At 43.6% G+C, this 24545-nt stretch overlaps 1 protein-coding gene across 5 annotated transcripts in view; it reads left to right on the plus strand.

Moving 5' to 3' along the window:
- The window catches only part of fryb (furry homolog b (Drosophila)), a 46308-nt gene that overhangs the window by 9314 nt on the left and 12449 nt on the right, over positions 1 to 24545 (plus strand). For 3 of the 5 annotated variants that reach the window (XM_062558114.1, XM_062558111.1, XM_062558112.1), the window contains exons 2-39: positions 4979 to 5172; positions 6494 to 6547; positions 6710 to 6849; positions 7196 to 7286; positions 7702 to 7781; positions 8016 to 8096; positions 9266 to 9434; positions 9760 to 9852; positions 10102 to 10200; positions 11686 to 11787; positions 11971 to 12074; positions 12304 to 12412; positions 12879 to 12965; positions 13887 to 14058; positions 14145 to 14277; positions 14498 to 14605; positions 14786 to 14912; positions 15095 to 15208; positions 15518 to 15682; positions 15804 to 15890; positions 16016 to 16275; positions 16414 to 16603; positions 17103 to 17227; positions 17905 to 17962; positions 18241 to 18332; positions 18412 to 18584; positions 18749 to 18909; positions 19007 to 19117; positions 19362 to 19516; positions 19630 to 19729; positions 19845 to 20016; positions 20237 to 20487; positions 20589 to 20735; positions 20845 to 21013; positions 21148 to 21238; positions 21407 to 21480; positions 22616 to 22766; positions 23684 to 23787. In XM_062558114.1, the coding sequence (XP_062414098.1) occupies positions 5053 to 5172; positions 6494 to 6547; positions 6710 to 6849; positions 7196 to 7286; positions 7702 to 7781; positions 8016 to 8096; positions 9266 to 9434; positions 9760 to 9852; positions 10102 to 10200; positions 11686 to 11787; positions 11971 to 12074; positions 12304 to 12412; positions 12879 to 12965; positions 13887 to 14058; positions 14145 to 14277; positions 14498 to 14605; positions 14786 to 14912; positions 15095 to 15208; positions 15518 to 15682; positions 15804 to 15890; positions 16016 to 16275; positions 16414 to 16603; positions 17103 to 17227; positions 17905 to 17962; positions 18241 to 18332; positions 18412 to 18584; positions 18749 to 18909; positions 19007 to 19117; positions 19362 to 19516; positions 19630 to 19729; positions 19845 to 20016; positions 20237 to 20487; positions 20589 to 20735; positions 20845 to 21013; positions 21148 to 21238; positions 21407 to 21480; positions 22616 to 22766; positions 23684 to 23787 (4819 nt within the window). In that variant the 5' untranslated portion in view covers positions 4979 to 5052. Of the gene's footprint in view, positions 1 to 308; positions 704 to 3413; positions 3900 to 4978; positions 5173 to 6493; positions 6548 to 6709; positions 6850 to 7195; positions 7287 to 7701; positions 7782 to 8015; positions 8097 to 9265; positions 9435 to 9759; positions 9853 to 10101; positions 10201 to 11685; positions 11788 to 11970; positions 12075 to 12303; positions 12413 to 12878; positions 12966 to 13886; positions 14059 to 14144; positions 14278 to 14497; positions 14606 to 14785; positions 14913 to 15094; positions 15209 to 15517; positions 15683 to 15803; positions 15891 to 16015; positions 16276 to 16413; positions 16604 to 17102; positions 17228 to 17904; positions 17963 to 18240; positions 18333 to 18411; positions 18585 to 18748; positions 18910 to 19006; positions 19118 to 19361; positions 19517 to 19629; positions 19730 to 19844; positions 20017 to 20236; positions 20488 to 20588; positions 20736 to 20844; positions 21014 to 21147; positions 21239 to 21406; positions 21481 to 22615; positions 22767 to 23683; positions 23788 to 24545 lie in introns of those variants that run through there. The other 2 variants (XM_062558115.1, XM_062558113.1) reach the window with 2 other exon arrangements.

The raw sequence follows: 24545 nt of genomic DNA on the forward strand, positions 1-24545 counted from the left end.
TGACTACTGGCTGGTACTGACTGCCAATCAGTGCCGCTCTAGGCTCATTGGTCTACACTAATTGTGAGTCAGAACAGAACCTAAGTGATTGGGAAACATTTGATGTCCGTCCTTTTTGTTTCTATAATCTTCACGACTCCATTATCCCTCCTCCCACTGTCTGCTCACTGTGCCTCCCTCCGTGCAGCGGCATCTACTGTATGTTATTGCATCCCTCCCCCCCTCCCTGTCTCTCTCTCTCTCTCTCTCTCTCTCTCTCGCATCTTCCTGTGAGAGGATTGGCTGCTTGCGTCTACCAACATCTGTGTATCACTGTCCTGATAGAGAAAAACAGAGAGGGGATGGGGAGTGTTAGCCAGCAAGATAGCAACGTAGAGCGCAGACGAGGCTGATTGCCGTTTTTTTCCCCCTCATTCTCTTTGACACACACACACGGTTTTGTGCACATGCGCACGCACAGAGTGGGACGCACTTGACAGCAGAGAGACGCAACATCCGCATCGCCGGCTGTGCCCACCCGCATCCCTCTCTCTCTCTCTCCCAGCCCCTTCTCTCCCTGCGTGGCACCTCATCCTGCCGTCCTGTCCTCCCTCGGCTGTCTGTCACCGTGGCGACACAGCCTCCGCAGCCATGGCGACCAGCCAGCAGGATTCGGGCTTCTTTGACATCAGCATCAAGTCTCTGCTCAAGTCCTTAGGAGGGAGTGAGTACAGCAAACCACATCGCAGTCGTTGACGCTGGCGCGCTCAGAGCAGAGCACTGACTACGCATGTTTGAGTTTTGTTAATCTGTGTTGCAGGCGGCATGCAGCATGATCCACCCTGTCAATATCTGGCGATGTTATGTAATGGAATAATAGAAGACAGAGGGTTGAGCGAGGGAAAACAGCCCCCCTGGTTTAGTTGACAGTAAATCTGGCGGTTTTGCCTATACAGCTTTTTTATCCAAACAGTCTCTGACTTTCTTCCAATCTACGGGCATTAAAAGTGAAACACGCAGACTGTGTTGACATTGTGTCAACCTTAATACATGGGCTTCTCACAGTCATCTTGGAAATCAGCTTTCCAGTCAGTGAGCCCGTGTTTACCAAACAGAAAGTATGGCTACTGTATGTCGGTGATCAATGCCCAACAACAACATCCTCTGCGTCCGTCGCCAACTGTACACGCTGTACTTTCCCCAATTTCAACTCCAGGCTCATGAACCTGTGACGCGACAGTGAGCAAAAGAGCACAGCTGCTTCATTAATGGGACTCTAATACAATCGGGACCATGCAGCCTGCAGGTTAGCCTTCAATGTTTCTTGCTCCTGGTCATCGCCGTTTTTACACATAGACTTGCACACTGTTTTTGTTAGCTATCATCTCTGCACGGAGCTTTGTGGTGGGTTGCTTTGAAATTATATTGTGCAATGGTCTTTGTGCGCGTGTCATCAGACGTTTTCTCGCGTGTGAACGTGCATGTGGGGGAAGCCGTTTAGCGGTGTGCTGAAGGTTACTGTCAGCGGGGGCTATGTTGGTGTGAGGATGACAGAGGAGTTGCAGGGCATGTGTTGATTTATCTCCCTGCCGCAACTTTCAACATTTCAACATTAAAAAATACGAAATCCTAGGAACCACAACGAGATGGGGAAGGACCGGCATCTTCTAGGTGAAGGACCTTATTTAGTCGCCTTGGTTTGCCCGGCCCAAGGTCGTGAGGATGAACGCGGTCAGAAGGCTTTGGTTTGGTGTCCAGCAGGAGTTACTTACTAAATGAAAATTGCTAGATTAACAGCTGACCTCATCTAGTTGAACTTGTTCCATATGACGCCATCAGTACACTTGTCTTGGCCTGTATCAACCACCTCATCACACACACACACACACACACACACACTGGAGACAACCCAGCTGGTTAAAAGAACAAAATGCAATGATTATTAGTCAGCTGCCTCCTCTGACGGTGTACAGGTTTGTTTCTGTTCGGTCATGTCCACGGCAGTCAGTGTGTTGGTGGTAATTGCCTGTTTTCTTTTTTTTAAATGACTCATTGCACTGCCAACAAGCCGTACGAGCTTTACAGGATAGATTTGTCTTTATAAGCGAAGATGACTCGTTACCATGCTTACCGACCCGGGTCGACTTCCTGGGGTCTGGATTTTGACCTCTATGTTGATGACATGAGTTTGAAAGCTGTGTTCTTGATGAGTCAGGTGACCTTCGTGTGTTGTCACACGTGCCGGCATTACTCATTACTCCAGAATTCTTCTGTGTCTGTATGACGTGATGGTTGAAGGTTAACCTGAATCTAGATATTAATTACTAGTAAGTAGTAACGGGATTTACAACATCTATAGATCATTGCATTTTTGTGCCTCTGTTTATGCTAAGTCTTTTTCTTTATCGTAATAGTTGCGGATTCATTTTATGTGCATGAATTAATCAACCAATGCATTTAGTTGTCCTATCCTCCCTGTCTGCTTCTCTCTCATCTTTTTGGGATCCAAGGGCTATTAAATAACCCTTTAGGGATATGAAAATATTCCTAAAAAAATGTCATGACTTAAAGTGTCTGATTACTGCTGATTAATCTCTTGAAATGCTAAGTCATGCAATTGTTTATTAGGGTCCCGGGAAGTGCAGCCGTGTGCTATATATCCACAGCTTTTATTGGAGACGTTACGTCCTCCTACTCTCATTTCTTCTCCCCAAGGCTCACACACAGACATGTATACGCGTCTTAAATTTATGTCACATAGAAGCTTTACCGGATTATCTGTTCGGAGTCAACTTTATATTCTCTGAATTAGATCAGTGCCTTTTACTTTCTGGTGTAATTAGATCACAGAGTTTTCCTGATTTGCCACTGTCTGCCTGGGAAAAAACGTTGCTTACACTTTTGCAAGCGTGCCGGCGTCAGTGTTTGCGTGTGTGTGCGTATGTGGACTTGTGTGTGAGTGGCGGTCAGTGGGAGTGGTGGGTATGTAAGAGAGTGACCTCCAGTGGTCTAAATATAGCACCTCCCCCCCCCCCCGCCTCTCTCTCTCGGGGCAGTGTTGAAATTCCAACAAACTCTTCTGGTCAGATCTCGACAAGCAGACTTTCCTTGACTGCTACTGACAACCAAAAGGGAAGCCGCGACAACCCTCGCAAAGAAGCGCTTCGTTTCTACGCAATTTTTCCAATGCACGGGGTCCCAAGGTCGCGCGGGAGCTGTGGCGCCGCGGCGTGACAGCGGGCCGGAGTCGCAGCAGAAGTCAAAGTTGAAACTGATAGTTAGCCTCATGCAGTTCTGGAGCATGGGGCCCTACGCAGCCTCGGATCTACCCGAGCCTCCGCCGCAGCAGTGCAGTGGAACATATCTCGTTCCCCTTTGGTAGAGTTCACTCATGACAGAGTTGGTCGTCTCTTCTGCTATTTTGAGGAGACGCCTCGGCGTCTTCTGTCTCCGCCGCGGTTGAGACTCTTGGACGCGGTTTCAGGCCGGCGATGGCTCCCCGGGGTCTGCGGTTGCCGCCTATGCTCCTGTTTGACTCGGATTGAATGTGGGATACAGCTCGCTTTACCTGTGTGTCGCTTAGCGGAAGGATGGAGCTCCACACGTTCAGCTTTGGTTAGAGCTGTCTTGGCAGGAATAGTTGGATGTCAAAGGCAACCTTCTCCGGTGGCTGCCGGTCGCTCCGCAAGGAATTCCGTCCACTTTTTTGTCGTTGGAGCTTCATTTAACACCTTGTAGACGCAGCTACTCCTCCACAACTCCGCACCCCCTCTCGTGTCCCTCCTCCATCCGTCCGTTCCGGCCCATTTTACCCACGTCTACCCACTGTGCCATTGTTCCTCGCCGTCTGGCTGCCCGCACCATGGAAGTGCCAAATAGATGGAGCAGGGCTAGTGTCATCAGCTTCATCAAGGGCCTTGGTAAGCATGCAGGGGGTGTGTGCGTTCCAAGTGCACGCACGCACAGTTTTGCCTCAATCGAGCGCTCGGCTTTCATACAAAAAGGTCTACGAGGCCCCCGGGGCCCGTACTTCCCCGGAATCAGCCTTTACATTTCACCTCTCCACTGAGTTTGGGTCACGTGGTCATGAAAGGTCAGTTAGACCTGACACTGTTCACACACTCGATACGCTTCTGGGAAATGCTCTGGGGAATTATTGCTTCGTTTGAACCTTTTTGAAAAGTGTTTTATGCACGTTGCTCCTTTCGGCATGTTTAGGGAATCAAACACTCAAACCCACTCCAGTCATACAAGTAACCTTTTCAGTGTGGTTTGAGTTTAGTTTGCTATTTTTTTTGGTAAACTGCATTGGTTGACATATGATAGAATTCCATACAAGTTACACAATATCCACAGTTATTGCTTAAGTTCCCATAGTGTGAAATAACCGACGCCATATCTTAGAGTGAGGAGTTTGTTCTATTTTAAGGGCATGCAAGTATTTCTAGAGACTCATGACAGGAAGTGCCCTGTCCATGCTAATGTCTCTCACTCAAATCCCCACAAGAATTCAGCCCCTCCCTATTTATCTTCCCCATGTGCCCAGTCTCCGTAATGATGATGGAATCAGAGGGGAGGAATGAAAACATGACCTGCCCAGCACGTGTTTTGGTCTGTGTGTGTGTGTGTGCGTGCGCGTGTATGTGCGTGTTTTGTCTGGGTATCTAGAAAGTGTTGCCTGTCAAGCTTGGACAAGGAGTTTTAACTTCACAAGAATTCATGAAGAATGGATTTTCAAGGAGTGAGGTCTAGTGGGACAGGAGGCCGCAGAACGAGCAGGAGGTCTCAGCAGAGTCTTTGTATTGTAGCAATTTGAGCTGCAGAAGTGGTTGTGACACCTAGCTCACAGTGGTTCACAGTTCTGCTCGGAGTCGTGACCAACAGATATATATACTGGGGTTGTCAATAGATCTTTTTTTTAAAACTAATTAATCACACATTTATTTGGAAGACTTTGGAAATTCTGTCTCTGACTAACTGACCTGTCTTGACTCCCCAGCCTCTCCAGTGGGACAGAAGCCGCCCCTCCCGCCAGTCAGTGGAACCTTGGGAGATAGGAAGGGTCCTGTCGTCATGGCGCCCGTCAACGTGGACCCTGAGAGCAAGCCGGGCGAGTTCGTCCTAAAAAGCTTGTTTGCCAACTTCACCTTGCTCTCCGAACGCAAGATTCGCATCATCATGGCTGAACCGCTGGTGAGTGACTTTCCAACTGTATCTTATTCTGTTTGTTTGTCCAGTGTCTCTCAGGTTGATGAATCATTTAGGTATCCATTTCATCTGATTGGGTCATTCAGAGCGCTTTTTATAACAGTATATGTAGACTCCTTGTGCAGTGGAAGGGATGCCTGCAATGTCCCTTGGTGCTGAATAGTATATCCCCAGTACTGTGGGGTGTGTATATATATATATACGATTAAAATATTTAATCACATTTATGTCATAGTTAACTACTAACTATAAATGTCCCCTCCTTTATTTTTTTTGCATATTTTTTTTAATGCTCTTATCAACATGGAAAAATGGATTGGCTTGCTTTATGCAAATGTTTTATTTTACTAAAAAACAACAGGCCATTTGCCAAAATGCACATTTCAGATAAACAAGGACTCCGCCTATGGTGCAGTTAAACCATGGCTTAACATTGTCTTTTATTCAAGTTTTCTGTGAACAAAGCAGTCAGGCCTCTTATTTCAGAAACAATGAACCGTAACAGTTAGGTAAGCCTACTACTTCGTTGCTTTCAGCCAGCTACTCAAACAGACAAGCCTGTTGACATTTTCAGACCCCTTTTTTTATTTTTTTTAAGAAGTCGTTAATCTTGCGATAAAAAAATTGACATTGTTAAAATGGGTTTGCATTAACGTGGTTATAACACGTTTAACTGACAGCACTAATATATATATATAAACCTACCTCTTACTCTCTCTCACTTTTGTATGTACCAGAAACTTTAACCAGAAGCTTTAATTGAGGCCAATTTTCTATTCTTATAGTTTTCAATCGAAATGTCTGTGCAAAGCTTTACAGCATGTTAAGCGCACTTAATGCTGAACACCTAATATGTTTCATGTAAGGAACATAACAAGGGTGGTGTCTAAGCAGCATGTTTAATATCAAGGTGGGGATTCCGTCCTGGGCTGATTTTAGGCTCTTAGCTGATAATCACATTTACATTTAGCTGAAAGTGCAACACCAACATAGCGTGTCTTCAATATTTAAGTAATACTTTTAAAAATATATGTATTTTTTTTTAATGCATTAATAAAATCTTTTCTTCAAACCCCACAGTATGACATGGCACTAAATAGGTTTCATATATTATTTCATAAAGAAACGTTTTGCCACTTGCGTAAAGTATTTCACATCATATCACTCGCTTGGTATACTGTCGATCTGCAGAATACTCAATTACCAAAACGTTGGATATCCGGTTGAAGTTTCATGACAAAATGTCTACCTGTTCTCATCTCCTTGGAAATTCATGTTTTCCCTTCTGTCCGTTCTTATCTCACAGGAGAAGCCACTTAACAAATCTCTGCAGAGGGGAGAGGACCCACAGTTCGACCAGGTTTGTATAGCTGATAAGGAAACATTTTACCTGTCCTCACACTCGCCACAGCATTGTTTTATTTTGGAAGTGGGATTTACCGCTCTCTCTCTCTCTCTCTCTCTCTCTCTCTCTCTTCTTCTTTGCTCACCTTCACATGGCCCGCTCCTTCATTCGGAGCAGTTCATCAGCAGTATGAGTTCTCTAGCAGAGTACTGCCTGCCGTCCATCCTGAGGACGCTGTTTGACTGGTACAAGAGGCAGAACGGTCTCGAGGACGAGTCCCACGAGTATCGACCCAGGGCCAACACAAAGTCGAAGAAGTGAGTGGACACAAACGGGACATGCCTTCGATTAGAGTTACATTTTGTTCGGAGTAGATTCTGACGTTTTAATTACAGAAACAAATAATAAATCGTGAAGCTAAAAGCTAAACTACAACAAACCACCATGTCAGATGTATTTCAGTATATTACAACAGACAATAAGCAATCCTGCACTAGCAGAAGCTTATTTCCATATCTCACACTGCACACAAGTACACACAACAGCTACAAAATGAACCAGATGGTGCCTTCAATTAGTTAATCGTCGGAAATGTAATAAAAGCCAATTCTCATGTGTTGAGTACAAAGGCAAGTGTAAGAACAAACTGTTTCTTTGTTTCAGTGACGAGCAACAGAAAGACTACCTATTGGAGCGGAGGGATCTGGCAATAGACTTCATATTTTCTCTGGTGCTTATAGAGGTTTTAAAGCAGGTGAGTGTTGATTTACTGCTTAGACAACATGTCTCCCTAGTATTTAATAGCCTGAATGGGTTTTACTCTAAAGTAAAAGCCTGTTATGAAACAGTATATCACTCACTTGGAAGGAAAGCCGCACTGTAGACGTTAGACAAAGTACTTTTAGTCAGGAAATGATTTTGGAGATTTAACTAATTCACGTGTACATCACTGCTAATGGTACATGTTGTCAATTGAAGCAATAAATTATTTATTTAAAGACAGGCACACAATGTAGAATGTACTGCTTCTATTGACTCCAGTTGCTGTCAATGCTGATTGGACCTCCAAATACCACACTGTGAATTCTCCCGTCAACAACGTACTTGGTATTGTTGTCCCATATTTCCTGCCCCCGCTCATGGTACACTGTATTTCTCTTTAAATTCAGATCCCCCTTCATCCTCTTTTGGATGGACTCATCCAAGAAGTCATAAACCTGACATTCAAGCACTTCAAATACAAAGAAGGGTAAGACAGACGTTCACATGTAGAACGCCAACACATTTTCTTGAATGCATCGAATTTCAGTGGAATACTTTACTTCTTATTTCAAATCTTCCCAATGTATTGACACGCGCAATTGACCTCAACATGCAATTACTCTACGCTCAGCTCATACAAATGTGTCAAATGTGTGTATTGTTCTCACAGTCTGCACAGCACCACATACTGTGATGTTCATGTTTTGTGGTCGCTTCGTAGGTATCTGGGACCCAACACAGGCAACATGCACATTGTGGCTGACCTCTATGCTGAAGTCGTGGGAGTTGTAGCTCAGTCCAGGTACCGTGCAAATCAGTGTTAAACTGCTTCTTTGTGAGTGCTTTAAATGTTTCTATATCAACAGCATCAACAATAACTTTGTTGTATTTTGCCATATGCCCAAATATTTTCAGTCATTCCTGCATTTCATTTAATATCTTAAAGGGCTTAAGTGTTACAGTGAATTCATTTATTACCTTTTTACTTACCTTTCACTTACATACGTGGCTTTAATTTACTTATTTTTCAGCTTAAATTTGTCTCACAAAAGGCTGATTTGTGATCCAGTTGATCATTTCGTTACAGTAGAAGCTAGTTCTCCTCTTGACCCCCATCATGAATGCCCTACCTCTGTCTTGAGTACAAGTGAGAAAGAAACAAGCGAATGCCTGCTCTTGTGAGTGCTTGTGTGTGTAGATGTCTGATGACAACTGAGCATAATGACGGATCTTCGTCTGTGTAATGTTGTGATAACAGATGAGCACTGTTCCCATTTTCCAGGAGGTTATTACTGTGATGGAGGAGCTTTCACAGGGTGGCTTGGTCACTGCCGTCACACGCTCACACACACACACGTACCTGTATCTCAATTTTTCCAGCTCATTGACGTAATCATCGTTATTTGGTTGTGTTTCATTGTTCACACACAAAGCTGTGAAAAAGTTGTGCATACTTTATTTTTATGAAGGCATATGTGTGTGTGTGTGTGTGTGTTTTTCCAGCTTGGTTTATGGATCACAGTGTTTGTGTATCTTATTTAAACACTCTGCAGTAAACAGAAGGCCAATGACTGTTCCCCCCCCTCCCCCCCCCATACTGAACCGCTGTGGTAACCCCTGTGAAACACGCAAAGGGGCTGGGAAAAAAAAACGCAGACGGCCAAAGAATCAGAGCACGCACACACATGCACATTCCCTCCAAATCACCCGTCCAGATGCCATTCTAAATATAGGGCTGCAGAGCGCTGTGGGTAAAGTCGATTTGGTTGTCGGACATATGGACACACAAAGACACCCAGACATATTTTGATCACAAAATGTGATCGGTTTAGTAATAGCAAATAAACACACTTCAAGAAACCTATTCCTTAAGTTATTCCACTAACCACACCACAAGTCACCTGAGACCTATTTATGAAAACATTTCACTTAGAGCAACTGTTCACATGTGGTCGCCACCTTACACGGCAGGTTCCCAGCAGTAAGGAAGAAGTTCATCTCCGAGCTGAAGGAGCTGAGACAGAAGGAGCAGAGCCCCTACGTCATCCAGTCCACCATCAGCCTCATCATGGGACTCAAGTTCTTCCGCATCAAAATGTACCCGGTGGAGGACTTTGAAGCCTCCTTCCAGTTCATGCAGGTAGAGCTGAAACCACTTGGTCCCTTACCTGATTATAACATGCCAACAAATTGTAAAAATGCTCTTTCTCTGCACACATTCCCTGAAACGGTTTAGTGCTATCAGAGAGCTATCCTAACTCGACTATTAAGAGGGCCCCCTCGAGTAATTAGGGGTTACGTGCCTTTTTTATTACCCCTTTGATGGTAATTGCAGTGGTGATAATGTTTCTCATTTCCTACCCCTGTAACAGCACAGGGATTAGAGGAGACCACCTAGCATTTGCAGCATTGTCAAGTACATACCTTGTTTCTGTAACTGTCTCTTACTCTCTTTGTCTCTTCAGGAGTGCGCACAGTATTTCTTGGAAGTGAAGGATAAAGATATTAAACACTCGTTAGCCGGACTCTTTGTGGAGATACTTGTACCTGTAGCTGCTGTAAGTGCATCTAATCTTCCTGCTAAGAGCACCTCAGTGTACTTTAGCTTTTGTCTTTTAAATCAAAATACTTCCGTCTTTCTGCCGCACAGTACATCTGCTGTTCTCCATATACAGTGTTATCTGATCATAAGAGAGTAATGAGAACAATAAGACAAATGTCTAGCTTGAATATATCATCAAGCAGTGTCGGGACCCAACAAAAACACTTCTTGAAACTCACTCTTGTGCTTTTCTTCCTCCTCGCAGAACGTGAAGAACGAGGTGAACGTGCCGTGTCTGCGAAATTTTGTAGAAAGTCTGTACGACACTACGCTTGACCTGTCCTCCAGGAAGAAACACTCTCTAGTAAGTTTCTCCTTTTATTCTACTTCATCAGTGCTCCTCTCTCTTCGATTCCTCTCCATTAAGAGCACTCGGTGAAAGCGCTTACTGGAACTCTCCGATATGCGGGCTTCTATCGTGCTGACAGGAGTGCAGGACGCAGTGTACAGGCGTTTTAAAAGCAGTACACCTTTGTTATGAAGATAGTGGTCTCTCACTTACAAACCGCTGTTACAGTTTCAGTACTGGTATGAAAAGGACCTTCTTTCAAATAATGAATGTCAAGGAAATAATGGGACAGGCCATAACCTGTGATGCAGGCTAGACAGATTATAGCAGCAGTATTTCCTGAGAACAAAGATGGCCAAATCTTTCCTATTTGTTTCTTTTCATCTTAGTTCATCGTTTTGCTGGAAACAAGCTTACATAGACCTACATTGACTACACAGACCAATGCTGTAAATTGGCATACATCAGTCTTCTTGAACTGATTAATGACCTCAAGGATTTATATGATAATTATGACACTTTCACATAGATATTTAGTAATAAAATGACATTTGGTACAGACAAGGACGTAAACTGCAACTCGACCGGTTGGCGTAGGCATACAAGAAAGATCAGGTAGTTATGTTAGCGCAATAACCTGTTTTAATCTCATGCTTTTCACTTCGGTTTCTTTGTCATATGTTTTCGGGTACCTCCCATTGTGACGGGCAGTCACGGCCTCAGGGCTGCAGACATGTTACTCAGCCGTAATGCCGGTATCTTTTTTTTTTTTTTAATTCTCCAAATGCTCAGAGCAAACCAATCAAGGCCCGAAATACCGCCTCTGCGTGCAAATGTTTTCGAGACAAACGGTGCACAGACCGAATGGGCAGACATGTTAGGAATGACAGGCGTGCCGCAATCTGAGCACCTGAGATAGACACGAGAGGTGACACTGAAATGCGAGGGTGACAGATAACAATTGGCAACTTTGATAAGGAGCGACAGGTAAATAATGCACTCCCTAAACCTAGTATTTACAGAACCATTCGTGACAAGGGTGTAGCTGGACTCACACGGGTCACTGAAAACATTCAGGTTTAACATTTATCTACCAGATGATTGCAGCCTAGACACTCCTCTATGTGAACCGTGCAATGGTATTGTTTAATCTGATTCATGTTTTTTTCATGGAATGGACGAAAAAATGAATTCCAAGTCAATTAATATTTTTTTTTTTAACAAACAATAAAAAAATGTTAACCTTTTTAAACTTTTCTAATTTCTCAACTTTTGACAGCTCTGTTAAAATGGTAGGGGAAACACTGATTCCTAGTCCTTTTAATAAGCGACTTTATTAAACATCTAAAAGGCTGTGTCAAAGCAATAGACTTCCTTTGGCATCCATGTAGAAAACCAGTGAGGCAGCTCTATTTTATATTTACATTCAATGACTGAACTTTCAATTTTAATTCCCTGATGCAAGTGTCTCTCCCATCTGTCTCCTCTCTTCCACCACAGGCTCTGTATCCTCTGGTGACTTGCCTCCTGTGTGTCAGTCAGAAGCAGTTCTTCCTCAGCCGCTGGCACGTTTTCCTCAACAACTGCCTCTCAAACCTCAAGGTCAGCGTTTAGGTCCTTACCATGCAAATGAAAAAACGACCCTAGTAGGAGTTATTTGTATAGATCGCAATACGCGTGTGTTGTATTGACACTGCAGAAACATCAAAGCCAGTGCACTAGATATGTGCTAATGAAGAAGGATTTGGGGTTAGCTTTCAAATCTATATCTGTGTCTAATTGCAGAATCGAGATCCAAAGATGGCCCGTGTGGCTCTAGAATCGCTCTACCGCCTGCTCTGGGTCTACATGATCCGGATAAAGTGCGAGAGCAACACAGGAACTCAGAGGTAACGACCACATGTCGTGTCATAATTGTGTTCGATCAGATGTAAGATGCAACTTGAAAGTAACGAAAGAAGGGAACTCTCTTTATGCCTCTTCTTTTGTATACAATATTTGGGACAGTCACCAAATTACCATTCTAGTGGTGATGTTTGTTATCGTTCAAAAGAGAAACATGTTGATATGATATTGTCTCAACTCTCCCCCCCTCCCTGTCTCTCCTCCTTCCCCCAGTCGCCTGACGGCCATCACCTCCACTCTATTCCCCAAAGGTAGTCGGAGCGTTGTGCCCAGAGACATGCCTCTGAATATTTTTGTCAAGATTATCCAGTTTATTGCCCAGGTGTGTATCACGCTTGCACATACCCTCATGCACACAGTTGGTACATTAGGCTTTAGGGCATAATAAATGAAGCAATGTTGTGTTAAGTGCAGAGCCAACAATGTGCCAACATCCAAGATTTATTCTGTACTTCTTTCTGCTATCACTAAGAAATAAAAACACTGGTCAGCCACATTCTTTAGTTAACAGAGTTGCAGAAACTGGTCAAAAGCTACTGTTATTATCTAGTTTCTCTAGTTGTCTGATAAAACCTGAACACAAAATGGCATATATAACATTTATTGTAAATAACACATATGGAAGAATCAGACTTTTAATATATCCATACAAGCCCTTGTACTTGTACATCTCCATTTGTCAATTTGAAAATGTCTCTGTCTAAAAACGTACTGTAATAAAAATGTCCTATAGGTGACGTACAGTACATTGAAATCCTATAACACCAGTTAATTTGACCTCTGTTCAGGAGAGACTGGACTTTGCCATGAAGGAGATCATATTTGATCTGCTGAGTGTCGGGAAACCTGCCAAAGCCTTCAGTCTCAACCCGGAGGTAAGGGGAGCGGACACAGACGTCAATCGTGCACACAACCGCACACAGTACACCGTTGTATCCCTTGGGCCATGTTACACGGATGAGCATTCCTGTTTTTGTTTGTAGTCCTCAGTCAGCGATGAACGGTATGTTCTCTGTTGCAGCATTAAGTAGGAAATGTTTCAGCTGTAGCAAAGAAATATAATTAGGGTTGATCATGTCTAATGTGATTATGGGACGGTTGTCATATGAACAGAAATGAATCGCTACAATCAATTCAGTTTAAAGGGCAAGAGATTTTAATACTTTAAGTTGGTTTAGAGGTCGTTGGGAGTACTAATGAATATGTGAAAGGAAGTGCCAGAAGGCTGTGACTCCCGAGGAAGATCTAATTAATTAAAGTGCTGAAAAACTTTTGGCCATCCCGTCATCTCAGCTTGAGTTTAGCTTTGACTAGCATAACGCCATCAAATCTCCAACAGAACTTTGGGCATTGCAGTGTTTTTGTAAATACTGCAGAGAGGCCAGAGTTTGACAAGGAAGTACGCACAGAATAAAAAAGATTATGTGTGGCATCAGGTTTCATCTAAGTATTATTTTAACCACAGTAAAGAAATGATTAACACTTGCCAACGCTGAGAGAATAATTAGAAGAATTGCAATACAATAAATAAACAGTTGTTGCATGTAGTAGTACATGATGTAGCAGTAAATTACAGAAACTTTGAGATCACATATACATAGAACAACATTCCTTTAAAAGGGACGGAAATATTAAATGTCTAAACAATTATATATATTCAAACACTGTATCACAAATTCTATTGTGTGTCTTCCAGCTCCTACATTTTTCATGTCTATGAGCATCCATTGAATCCCTGCTATCGATAAACACACTCTGGCACATGGTGAGGATGCTGTGCTTTCTCTGTGTTCCAGCGAATGAACATCGGCCTGCGGGCGTTCCTGGTGATAGCCGACGCTCTGCAACAGAAGGACGGAGAGCCTCCTATGCCCAACACAGGAGCCACTCTGCCTTCTGGAAACTCTCTGAAGAAAAAGAAAACTTATCTCAGCAAGACACTTACAGAGGAGGAAGCCAAACTTATAGGTCTGTGTGTGTCTGTTGGCATTCTAGACAGGGTGATATGAATGTAGCCTCTTAACTCATGTGCTGTCTCTTCCTGTCCTTCACAGGTATGTCCTTGTACTACTCCCAGGTACGGAAGGCTCTGGACAACATCCTGAGACACTTGGACAAGGAGGTGGGTCGCTGTATGATGCTCACCAGCGTCCAGATGCTCAACAAAGAACCAGAGGACATGATCACGTATGTAATTGCAAAGGGCATTTTTCTTTTTTCAGCTTCTCAGTGTTGTGGGTTATTGTCATACTATAAAAAAATCTTTATGATTTTGCTGACACATATCTTAGATGTTGTTATCTCAATGTCTCAGACATCTCAAACATGACCTACCAATATTTGCAGCTGAGCCTAACTTCCCCTGACTTGGGCGATTGTGCATAACATCCACTTCTAACTTTGACAGTGGTGAAAGGAAACCTAAAATCGACCTGTTCAGAACATGTGTGGCGGCCATTCCTCGAATCCTTCCTGATGCCATGTCCAAACCTGAGCTCATTGACCTCCTCTCACGGTGAGTGAGAGTAAATGCATGCTAACCTGCTAACTATACAAACACAAAGAAGCCTATTTCAGGGCTATATTGTCAAGTTATCTTTTTGATTAGAAAAAACTTTGTTAATTATATGGTTTTGTCTTTCTGTATAATAAGATCTTGTTCACTCATCTCGTCTGTTCTCACCCATCTCCTCAGACTTACAGTGCACATGGACGACGAGCTTCGTCTTATTTCCCAGAATTCCCTGCAGAGCCTGTTACTTGATTTCTCAGACTGGAGGGAGGACGTCCTGTTTGGTTACACACATTTCCTTTTGCGCGAGGTACGTCTGAATTAATTTGTCTCCGTGGTTTAAGTTTACACTTAAGAGTGTAACTCACCATCGCATAAGGATCTCAGGATTTCAAAAATACTACAATGATTCAAAAAGCATGATCCCCTTTAAATGATACTAACGTGACATTGGTAGCCCGTCTGTAAATTCTCTTCTCTAAACAATTCCAGGTTCAAGACACCCATCAGGGTCTGCAGGATGCCTCGGTGAAGCTCCTTCTCCAGCTGCTCACTCAGTGGAGGTTGGCGCTGCAGCTTCAAGGAAAGACGCGAGGTGGAGTTGAGGTTTGTAGTTTAAAACCATTACTTTACAGTATCTGTCCAACCGTCACATCATTAATGTCTGGGAGATTACTGGTTTATTGTTTTTTTTCTTATTTTTAAATACGTTCGAAAATGTATCTGATCACAAAAATTAAAGCGATGAGCTGATAACAGATTTGAATTGTTTAAGTATGTGTATTTATACTTGTGTAAAGTGTGAGCTGCTGTGACTATAGCTTTAATAACCAATCAAAAAAAGTGACTCACAGTAACATTTGTACTCTTTACTTAATCTCCCCCCCCCCCCATTTTGTCCTCTTCCTCCATCAGTCCAGCCCCAGACTGCCAGAGCGGAGCCCCCACTGCTCCGTGCTCCACGCGGTTGAGGGCCTGGCTCTGCTGCTGCTCTGCTCGTGTCAGATCAGCACGAGGAAGCTGGCTGTCGGTGTGTTAAGAGAAATACGCTGCCTCTTCACTGCCCTGGGACATGCTGACGTGAGTACAGGAAGTTCACAGCTTCACCCAGCAAACAAATCACAAGCTTCTCTGCTAATTTTAAGCTCTGGTCATGGCATGTGCGTATGACGCTGTTTAAAAATAGCTAATCTCCCTCCAGGATGATGACAAACCCATGATCGAGGTGATGGACCAGCTGAGCCCAGCTGTGATGGACAGCTTTGTTCACGTCGCTGTCTCTGACTCGGTGAGCGTGGTTATGCAAAGCATGGGCCAGTAACATTAGTACACCCAATAAGTTATTCTTATCACAATCCTCAAAGTCACTTCCTCATCATTCCTGATCGCCTCCCCTTCGCTCCCCTCTCTCAGTCCACCTTGCCCCTCAGCCACCATGTTGACCTCCAGTGGCTGGTGGAGTGGACGGCTCGGCTGGTGAGCAGCTCCTACGACGTGAAGAGCCCAAGCCATGTCTGGATCTTTGCCCTGTGTGTGAAGGACCCGTGGGTGCTCTGTCTGCACATCTTCTTGCGGCAGGAGCACCTGCCCAAACACTGCCCCACTGCCCTGGGATACGCCTGGCCCTACGCTTTCACGCGGCTACAGCTGCTACTTCCCCTGGTCGACCCCAAGTACGAGGACCTGTTGTGTTTAACTGTTGCTTTAAAGACAGAATGTGACCATAGAAAGATAATTCAACAAATGATCCATGTGTATGGGACATTAAAATATCTGATCCCATGCCTATTCTCCTATTTGTCTGTGCGCAGCAGTCCTGTGAACGCTAAGAAGACCAGCACGGCAGGCTCCAGCGACAGCTACATCTCCCTGTGGCGTAACTACCTCATCCTGTGTCTAGGTGTGGCTAAACCCAGCATCATGTCGCCGGGTCACCTCCGAGCCTCCACGCCGGAGATCACGGCCACCACGCCCGACGGCAGCGTCACCTACGACAACAAAGTGGGTGTTTGTACTGGATATGTTTATTTAAATGTCCTGAAAATTTCTGGCAAAAAGGTTCTGCAGTCAACCGTTATTGTTGCTATAGATAATTCAGCCAATTTCTTCTCTAAAATGTGAAACAACAACAACAACAAAAAATTGCAGAACCTGAAGTGAAACATATAAATACATTCTAATCATAATACTTTCTACACTAGAAAAAACTACAAACACACACAGACTTTTGTTCCGAAAGCTGCATTGTTAGTGACCTGACTCCCATTACTTCCCAGTCACATGAACTGTTAGTTGTTAATCACATAAATATATTGATAGTAAAGTTTACTTCAAACTGTATGAGAAAATCTTTCTGTGGTTCTTTCCTAAACCCAACTAAGTGCTTTTGTTGCCTGAACCCTAAGACCCTCTAGATTCTAGCAAGACTGAAGTTGATTTTGAAAAGCCCCTGTTGATGTATCCTGATGAATGCTTGTGTATTTCTTTTTTTATTTCTCAGGTGATAGGCACTCCATCGGTCGCCTGGCTTTTGAAACAGCTCGTCCCGCTGATGAGAGCAGAGAGTTTGGAGATCACGGAGTCTCTGGTGCTCGGGTTCGGATGCACAAACGCTCTGGTCTTCAGGTATTTGAACGGTAGCACACAGAAATACACCCAAAGATTACATCATTCTCACGAGTGCTACATATTGTTTATCCTTCTAAGATGTCGAATAATTAAAAATATTAATTTAAAATTATAATTTGAAATAAACAAAGAGAGCATGAACAAACAGGATACCACTGGACAGGATCACAGCAGAAAATGGAGCTAGAGCTAATGTGCTAGATTTGAGCTTTTTCTCTTACATAAGTCTTTTCACTCTGCCTTCTTCTATTACTCAATCCCCTCCGCTCCTACATTCCCTTCATAACTCAGCTGCATGCCTCTTTGACATTCAGAAAAGCGGGACGGAGACATATCGCATTTTTTTAGAAGACAGCGGTTCCTCTGTGAAAGGGAGGAATTTCATTTTCAAAGAGATTAGCTATTTTTAATCTAAATGTTTTCGAAAAGAGCATGCATTTTTGTCAAAGAGATTAAGGTCTCCCCAGACAAATTTGTCTAACAGGTCTGTATGCGGATTAGTGGTTTATAGGACATGTGACATTTGGGTTGCGCAAGATGGATATCTGTTACAAACCATTCTGTTTTCCTCAAAGCAGGCCCTCCTCTATCTACAAGGAAGGATGATTTGATCACTTTCATTTAGCAATGAAGCATCAATTGATTTTTTTGTCCCTCTCTGATCATGCTTATAGGGAGCTAGTTGAAGAACTCCATCCACTGATGAAGGAAGCACTGGAACGTAGGCCGGAGGTAACACACAAACACACTGGCAGGAACAGATTCTACTCTGATGATTCCAGAAATACAATCCTTAGCTTATCCTGACGAAATGTAATGAGTTGTAGGTAGTTTAGTAGCTCTATACATGGTGTGTGCTTATATCTATTAGAGGTGTTTTCCATTACTTATGGAAATGGTCGCTAATGTTGAGTCTCTAAAAATCCTTTATTTAATCCGGTAAATACAAAACAAAATTCATGTTTAAACACACATTTACCAGTAACTGGGAAACCTGTCTGTGCTTTCAGAACAAGCGGCGCAGAGAGAGGAGGGACCTTCTCAGGCTGCAGCTGCTGAGGATCTTTGAACTGCTGGCTAATGCAGCCGTTATTAGTGACAGGTACCACACATATTTAATCTGGAGTGTCACTTCTTGCCCTCTGATGCACATTTAAAAGTGATCTTCTCCTCCCCTACAGCACAAATGGAGCACTGGAGCGTGATTCACTGGCCCTGGGTGCCTTGTTCCTTGAGTATGTGGATCTTACCCGGATGCTTCTGGAGGCTGAGAATGAGAAGGAGATGGACGTGCTCAAAGACATCAGAGCCCATTTCAGCGGGATGGTGGCTAATCTCATCCAGTGTGTTCCTGGTAAATCACTGCTACGTTTCACATTTCATTATGCGTCACAATTTCAACCAAACTAAGTTCCAGTCAGACTTCAATTTACATTAGTAATCCACCACATGTTCCTTTGTCTTCTATTTTGACATTGCGTGTCTCTCTTTCTTTCTCTCAATCTCAAATCTGCGCAGTCCACCACAGGCGCTTTCTCTTTCCTCAACAGTCTCTGAGGCACCATCTCTTTATTCTCTTCAGCCAATGGGCTGGCCCCTTCAGTGTCATGTTCACCCCCCTCGACCGTTACAGTGATCGCAACCACCAGATCACTCGCTACCAGTACTGTGCTCTGAAGGTAACGATTCCGTAGCGTCCCAAACCCTGCAACACCACAGGAGTCCTTCTGTCATTCACTGCGTTGGCGTTAACTCAGGTGAACTTTTGTCCCTCAGGCCATGTCAGCAGTTCTGTGTTGTGGCCCAGTGTTTGACAATGTGGGTCTCTCTACTGACGGCTATCTCTACAAATGGCTGGACAACATCTTGGCTTGTCATGACCTACGGGTAGGTCAACAATTGCATTTCACTTGTTGTGCAGGAGCTTTTTGTGTGTTGCTGGATTTGTTTCATTTCAGCCTTTAAAAAGTACGATGAACTTGATTCCACAGAAGTTGGAGCCATTTAGCTTAACCCAACTTTTAATTAATGTACACTTTTGTACACAGTTTTTCTCAAGTCTGTTCCTCCTTTCATGTCATTTTCTATACTTGTGGATTAGTACCTCCTTGTAATAACCGGTTTGTCGTAGGTGCACCGGCTGGGGTGCGAGGTGGTCATCCTGCTCTTAGAACTAAACCCGGACCAAATCAATCTGTTCAACTGGGCCGTGGACCGCTGCTTCACTGGGTCTTACCAGCTAGCTTCTGGTTGCTTCAAGGCCATCGCCACTGTCTGCGGCAACAGGTGGGGAATCTTGCGTTCCGCCCTCATGTAGGAGGGCGTTTAAATCCATAGGTAGTTTACATCCATGGAGGTAGTAAGCAGGGACTAATGACTGTTTCTCCTTACTTTGCCAGGAATTACCCATGTGATCTTGTGACTTTGCTCAATCTGGTGTTGTTCAAGGCCTCAGACACCAGCAGGGAAATATATGAGATCTCGATGCAGCTGATGCAGGTTTATACACACATAAATAAAGGGAACATAAACACAACGTGATGGGAAAAGCGAGCACAAACACAAATACAAGACCTGTAAAGCATCATTGCTGTAACAGATAATCATTCTGCAGGTGCTGGAGTCGAAGCTGTGTGCGTACTCCAAGCGAATGGTGGAGCAGAAGCCCGGTAACATTTTGTATGGAACACACGGCCCTCTGCCTCCGCTGTACAGTGTCAACCTGTCTCAACTCTCCATCCAGCTGGCCAGCATGTACCCTGAGCTCACCTTGCCTCTCTTCTCAGGTACACATTTTTTCAGTGTGAATGTTTGCATCCTATTTAATCCCAAGGATTAATGTACCTGATCCGTATACAGCAAAATCCCTTTGAACCCTCACATTCAAAACTGCCAAGAGGGCAGTAAGCTCCCTCAGATAGATTTTCAATGTCTCTGTTATTGTCTCTGCTGTTACCTCAGCATCTTCTGACTTTTACTCCTCTGACATTTTCTTTGCCCGTCCAGAGGTGAGCCAGCGTTTCTCAACCACTCACTCCAACGGCAGACAGATAATGTTATCCTACCTGCTGCCCTGGCTCAGTAACATTGAGTTGGTGGACACGGGGCTCCTACCCCCACCCTCAAGCCCCTGCACACCAGAAGAAGAACCTTGCGGCCAGGGGCAGGGCATGTCCCCCAGTCTGAGAGGCAACGGCTGGGGCTCCTTACAGGCGACGTCACTGGTGCTCAATAATCTCATGTTCATGACCGCTAAGGTAGGAAGCTGTGCTTGTGTTTGTGAATTGGCACCGCCTTTTCCGAGGAAATCTCATTTCCTTTTAACTGTTTTTTGTTTTTTTTCACCTCACGTTATCAGTACGGAGACGAGGTTCCCGGCCCAGAGATCGAGAATGCCTGGAACGCTCTGGTGTCCAACGAGAGGTGGAGCAACAACCTGCGGATCACCCTGCAGTTCCTCATCAGCCTGTGCGGAGTCAGCAGTGATACGACACTGCTGCCTTTTGTAAGTGTAGTCACACTACTGAAGAACTCCCCATCTGAAATTCAACTGGAGGGCCCCTTGTTACAGAGATGAAAAAACAATATAAACTATATGTTTGTATGTGTTTTAGATAAAGAAGGTGGTTATCTACCTGTGTCGCAATAACACCATCCAGACTATGGAGGAGCTCCTGTTTGAGCTGCAACAGACTGACCCTGTCAACCCTGTGGTGTTGCACTGTGACAACCCTCCATTCTATCGCTTTGCTGCCAGCAACAAAGCACCCACCTCACAGACAGGTAAGACGAGACGTTCCTGTCATATCCCCTATTTTCATCTCAACCCTAGACTTTCATTTTGAACCAGGTAGCTTTTTATGTGAGAGATGATTGACTGCATTTTTGAAGATTACCTTGAAATGTCTTACGTTCAGGCACCACGTCCAGCAGTAACACTGTGGTGGCTGGTCAGGAGAACCTGGCAGACGCAGATGAGAAGAAGCTGGTCAGAGAGAGTGAAGAGCGGTAAGTCTTTTTTGAAATAACTGCAACGGTCTCTCAAGCGTCTCGTGCAGGTAGATAAAATATGCCAAACTTTCAGAGTCCAGTTGTGCAGTTAAGTCAAATAAAGACTTTCAACGTTTTCAGTTACTGATTCTGTTTTTTTGTTTTTGTTTTTTATTTATGCCTCAGCATGGCCAGGGCTCATAACAGACTAGAGTCTCGCTACAGCAACAGCTCCGGGGGGTCCTACGAGGATGAAAAGAGTAAGTTTGTTTTGGTTCTCATGAGAATGAATGTAAAAAACATTATTTCAGTAATGTGGTCTCTTTCTCACGAGCGCACACACACACACACACACACACACACACACAGCACAAGGGGACTAACATCTGTCTGTTATTCTGGTGTGGCCAAACTAAAACATGTGTGTGTGTCTGTCTTACTTACTGTGTTGAATGTTTGTTGTTTGTGTTGTAGTTGTTAATACAGCATGTTGTTTGGACACAAGCCATGGCCCACCACTGTGCCCTTTGACACAGATTTAACCTCAACCACAGTGGTGCTGCCCAGTCTATCTTTAGCGGGCGTGTGTGTTGGGAAGCTTCGAGGCGTGACTCTGCTGCTGGTTACACTCATGTGATCGAGCAGATCTGCCAAGTACAAGGGTGGGTCCATTTTAAAGAGTCGAAAGCTGTCACATCTTTCATCAAGCCAGTGTTTGATGAGATAGTTAAATCATGCTTAACATGATATTTGGTAAAGCATTTCATGTTGTCAAGCTCTTAAAGAGGAGAATGTCTTCCGCAGGACAAATGTTTTTTCTTATAAAAAGTTTTTCATTTGTAGAAATGTGGCTTTCCTGCTGAAAATGAAAGGATGTCCCTTAGGTTATGTGGTAGGTTAGGTTTCTGCTGGGCGTAAAGCAATTGCCCAAGAAATGGCTAATTGTTGTTTTGGGGTTTTTTACGTACTGAGCAAATGAAATGTAACGTGTTAATTTGTGAGCTTCAGAGGTGCTAGTGGGATTTTCTGCCAGCCTGTAGTTTTGATATTCATTGTAGGTTCATTATTGTTTTCAGTCGTCTCAACAACTCTTGACAGGAAAGCAAATATGTCTTAACATTTAATAAAATAATGAACATCTGAAAAATGAATACATTTCAAAACTGTGTATATTTAGATGAAATAAACCAACCTTGCGTTATTATGGAGTCCCAGAGAAAACATGCTGAAGAACACTGCTCGGATTTCCACTCGGAAGAGACTTTTTTTTGTGCTTGAGGGTCTACGGTCAACGCACGTTGAATAGATGGCATTAAGGTTAAAGCTAGAGAGAGAGAACATATGAGATGAGGTTTTACGATGCACTAAACATTGGAATTGGTCTGTTTTTTGTAGCCGACCCTCTCCCACCATACGCTGGTTGGCTGCTGGGCGTTCTGGAAACCAACCACCCTCAGCCGCTACCCATGCCGATTAACGGAGGCTGCTGGGCTCCTCTGGTGGACTACCTGCCGGAAACCATCACACCCAGAGGACCACTGCATCGGTATGCACAAACAAACACAGACGCATTCAGGAAGAAACCCTCAAACAACCCGTTTTCATTTAAAACAGCTGTGTTACTTTCAGCACCATAGTATCAGATTCAGCAAAGAGAGGTATTTTCTCATACAGACTAGTCACACCTGCTCTTCCAGATGGTCTGATGAACAAAAAACCAGCCAGCCGGCTCTGCCGTTGCTGTGTGGAAAATTTAAATATTAGAAGGGATTTAGTAACTTATTTTCTCCATCTCTCTCGACATCTCAGTCATTAGTGGAAAATGTATTACATTAATAGTGCAGGGGGGTTTCAGGGAAATGCAGTTTCTGGGTGTCAGTTATTGTTATGGAGAAGCATTGATTCCAAAAGCAATATGCACACAGATGCAATTTCTAGAGTAAGACTTAAATGACATTACATGTCATTTAGCTGACCCTTTTATCCAAAGCAAATTACAATAAGTGCATTTCAACCGTAGAGATACAAACTCAGAAGAACAAGAAACAAGAAATTGCAATTTCATCAAATAAGCTGTTTTATAACTTGTTATAGATAAGAGCCATTATATGTACAATTTAAGTGCTACAAGTTACGATTATGTGCACTGAGTGATATAGGTGTGGCTAAAAACCTTAATAATGTTTTTGCACAATCTGTATGTGTGTCAAAAGCACATTAACACATTAACTTAACTTACGGATATGAATCATCTTTGTGAGTGTAAGGAAATGTACGAGGTAAAACTTATCCTAGGGTTTTTTTAATGTATTTTTTATTTTTATTGTACGTTTTTCTTTTTGTTCTTTATTGACTTGAGCTCTAGCTGAAATCACACAAAAACCCCACACAGGTCATGGATGGAGGAGGCATTGTGGATATGTTGTGCACTCATTGGATCCATGTGCTTGTGTTGATTTTCAGGTGTAACATTGCAGTGATCTTCATGACAGAAATGGTGGTGGACCACAGTGTGCGAGAAGACTGGGCTTTACACCTGCCCCTGCTACTACATGCCCTCTTCTTGGGTAGGTGTAAACAACACATGCACACAAACACATAACACATCAGATCTAGCTTTCCCTTGGTGCAAGTCCAGCCATTATGAGATTATTCTTGAAAGACAAAGGTAAAATAATGCCTGAATGCATGTTCTGAATAGATTGAGGACTGCGATGTTGGAGTTCTCAAGCCCAATGAGGGTAGATAAGGGGGAAATGAAGCAACTTGATGAAAAAACGATTAAAAATCATCTGTGATGTCTGTGACGTCCAATAACATCATCACATGTTAGTGTGAAGTTTTAACTCCATGGGTCACAGACAGGCATTCCATGACGAACTGTTCCCTTGAGTCACCAAAGACACAGACACATTCTCTATAGTCGGCATTTCTCTCTTAAGACATCTAGACGCATACTTACCCTGTCAGCTGTATTGTTATATTGTATTATCAGCATACTAAACCTCCAATCATCATCCAATCTGTACCACTGCGTGCATGACGTGCCTATGGACACATCTGTGTATTGGAAGTAGTGTTGTCAGGGCAGCCGATGAAGAACAACATGCCCTGATACGTGTGTGCCTTTAAGAAACTGTACACCAACATATCTGGACACAGTAACAGTGACGACCAATATTTAAATTATATCCTCATAAATAATAGATTCCTACAAATCAATGAAATAACACTCATGTACACTAATTAGTTTGCTTTTGTCTCTGTGTCTGTAGCTGTCTGTGATAGTGTAGTATTCTTAATTATGTGGTTGTATTCTGGATGT

The sequence above is a fragment of the Pungitius pungitius genome, chromosome 16 (genome assembly GCF_949316345.1).
Source record: "Pungitius pungitius chromosome 16, fPunPun2.1, whole genome shotgun sequence".
NCBI lineage: Eukaryota > Metazoa > Chordata > Actinopteri > Perciformes > Gasterosteidae > Pungitius > Pungitius pungitius.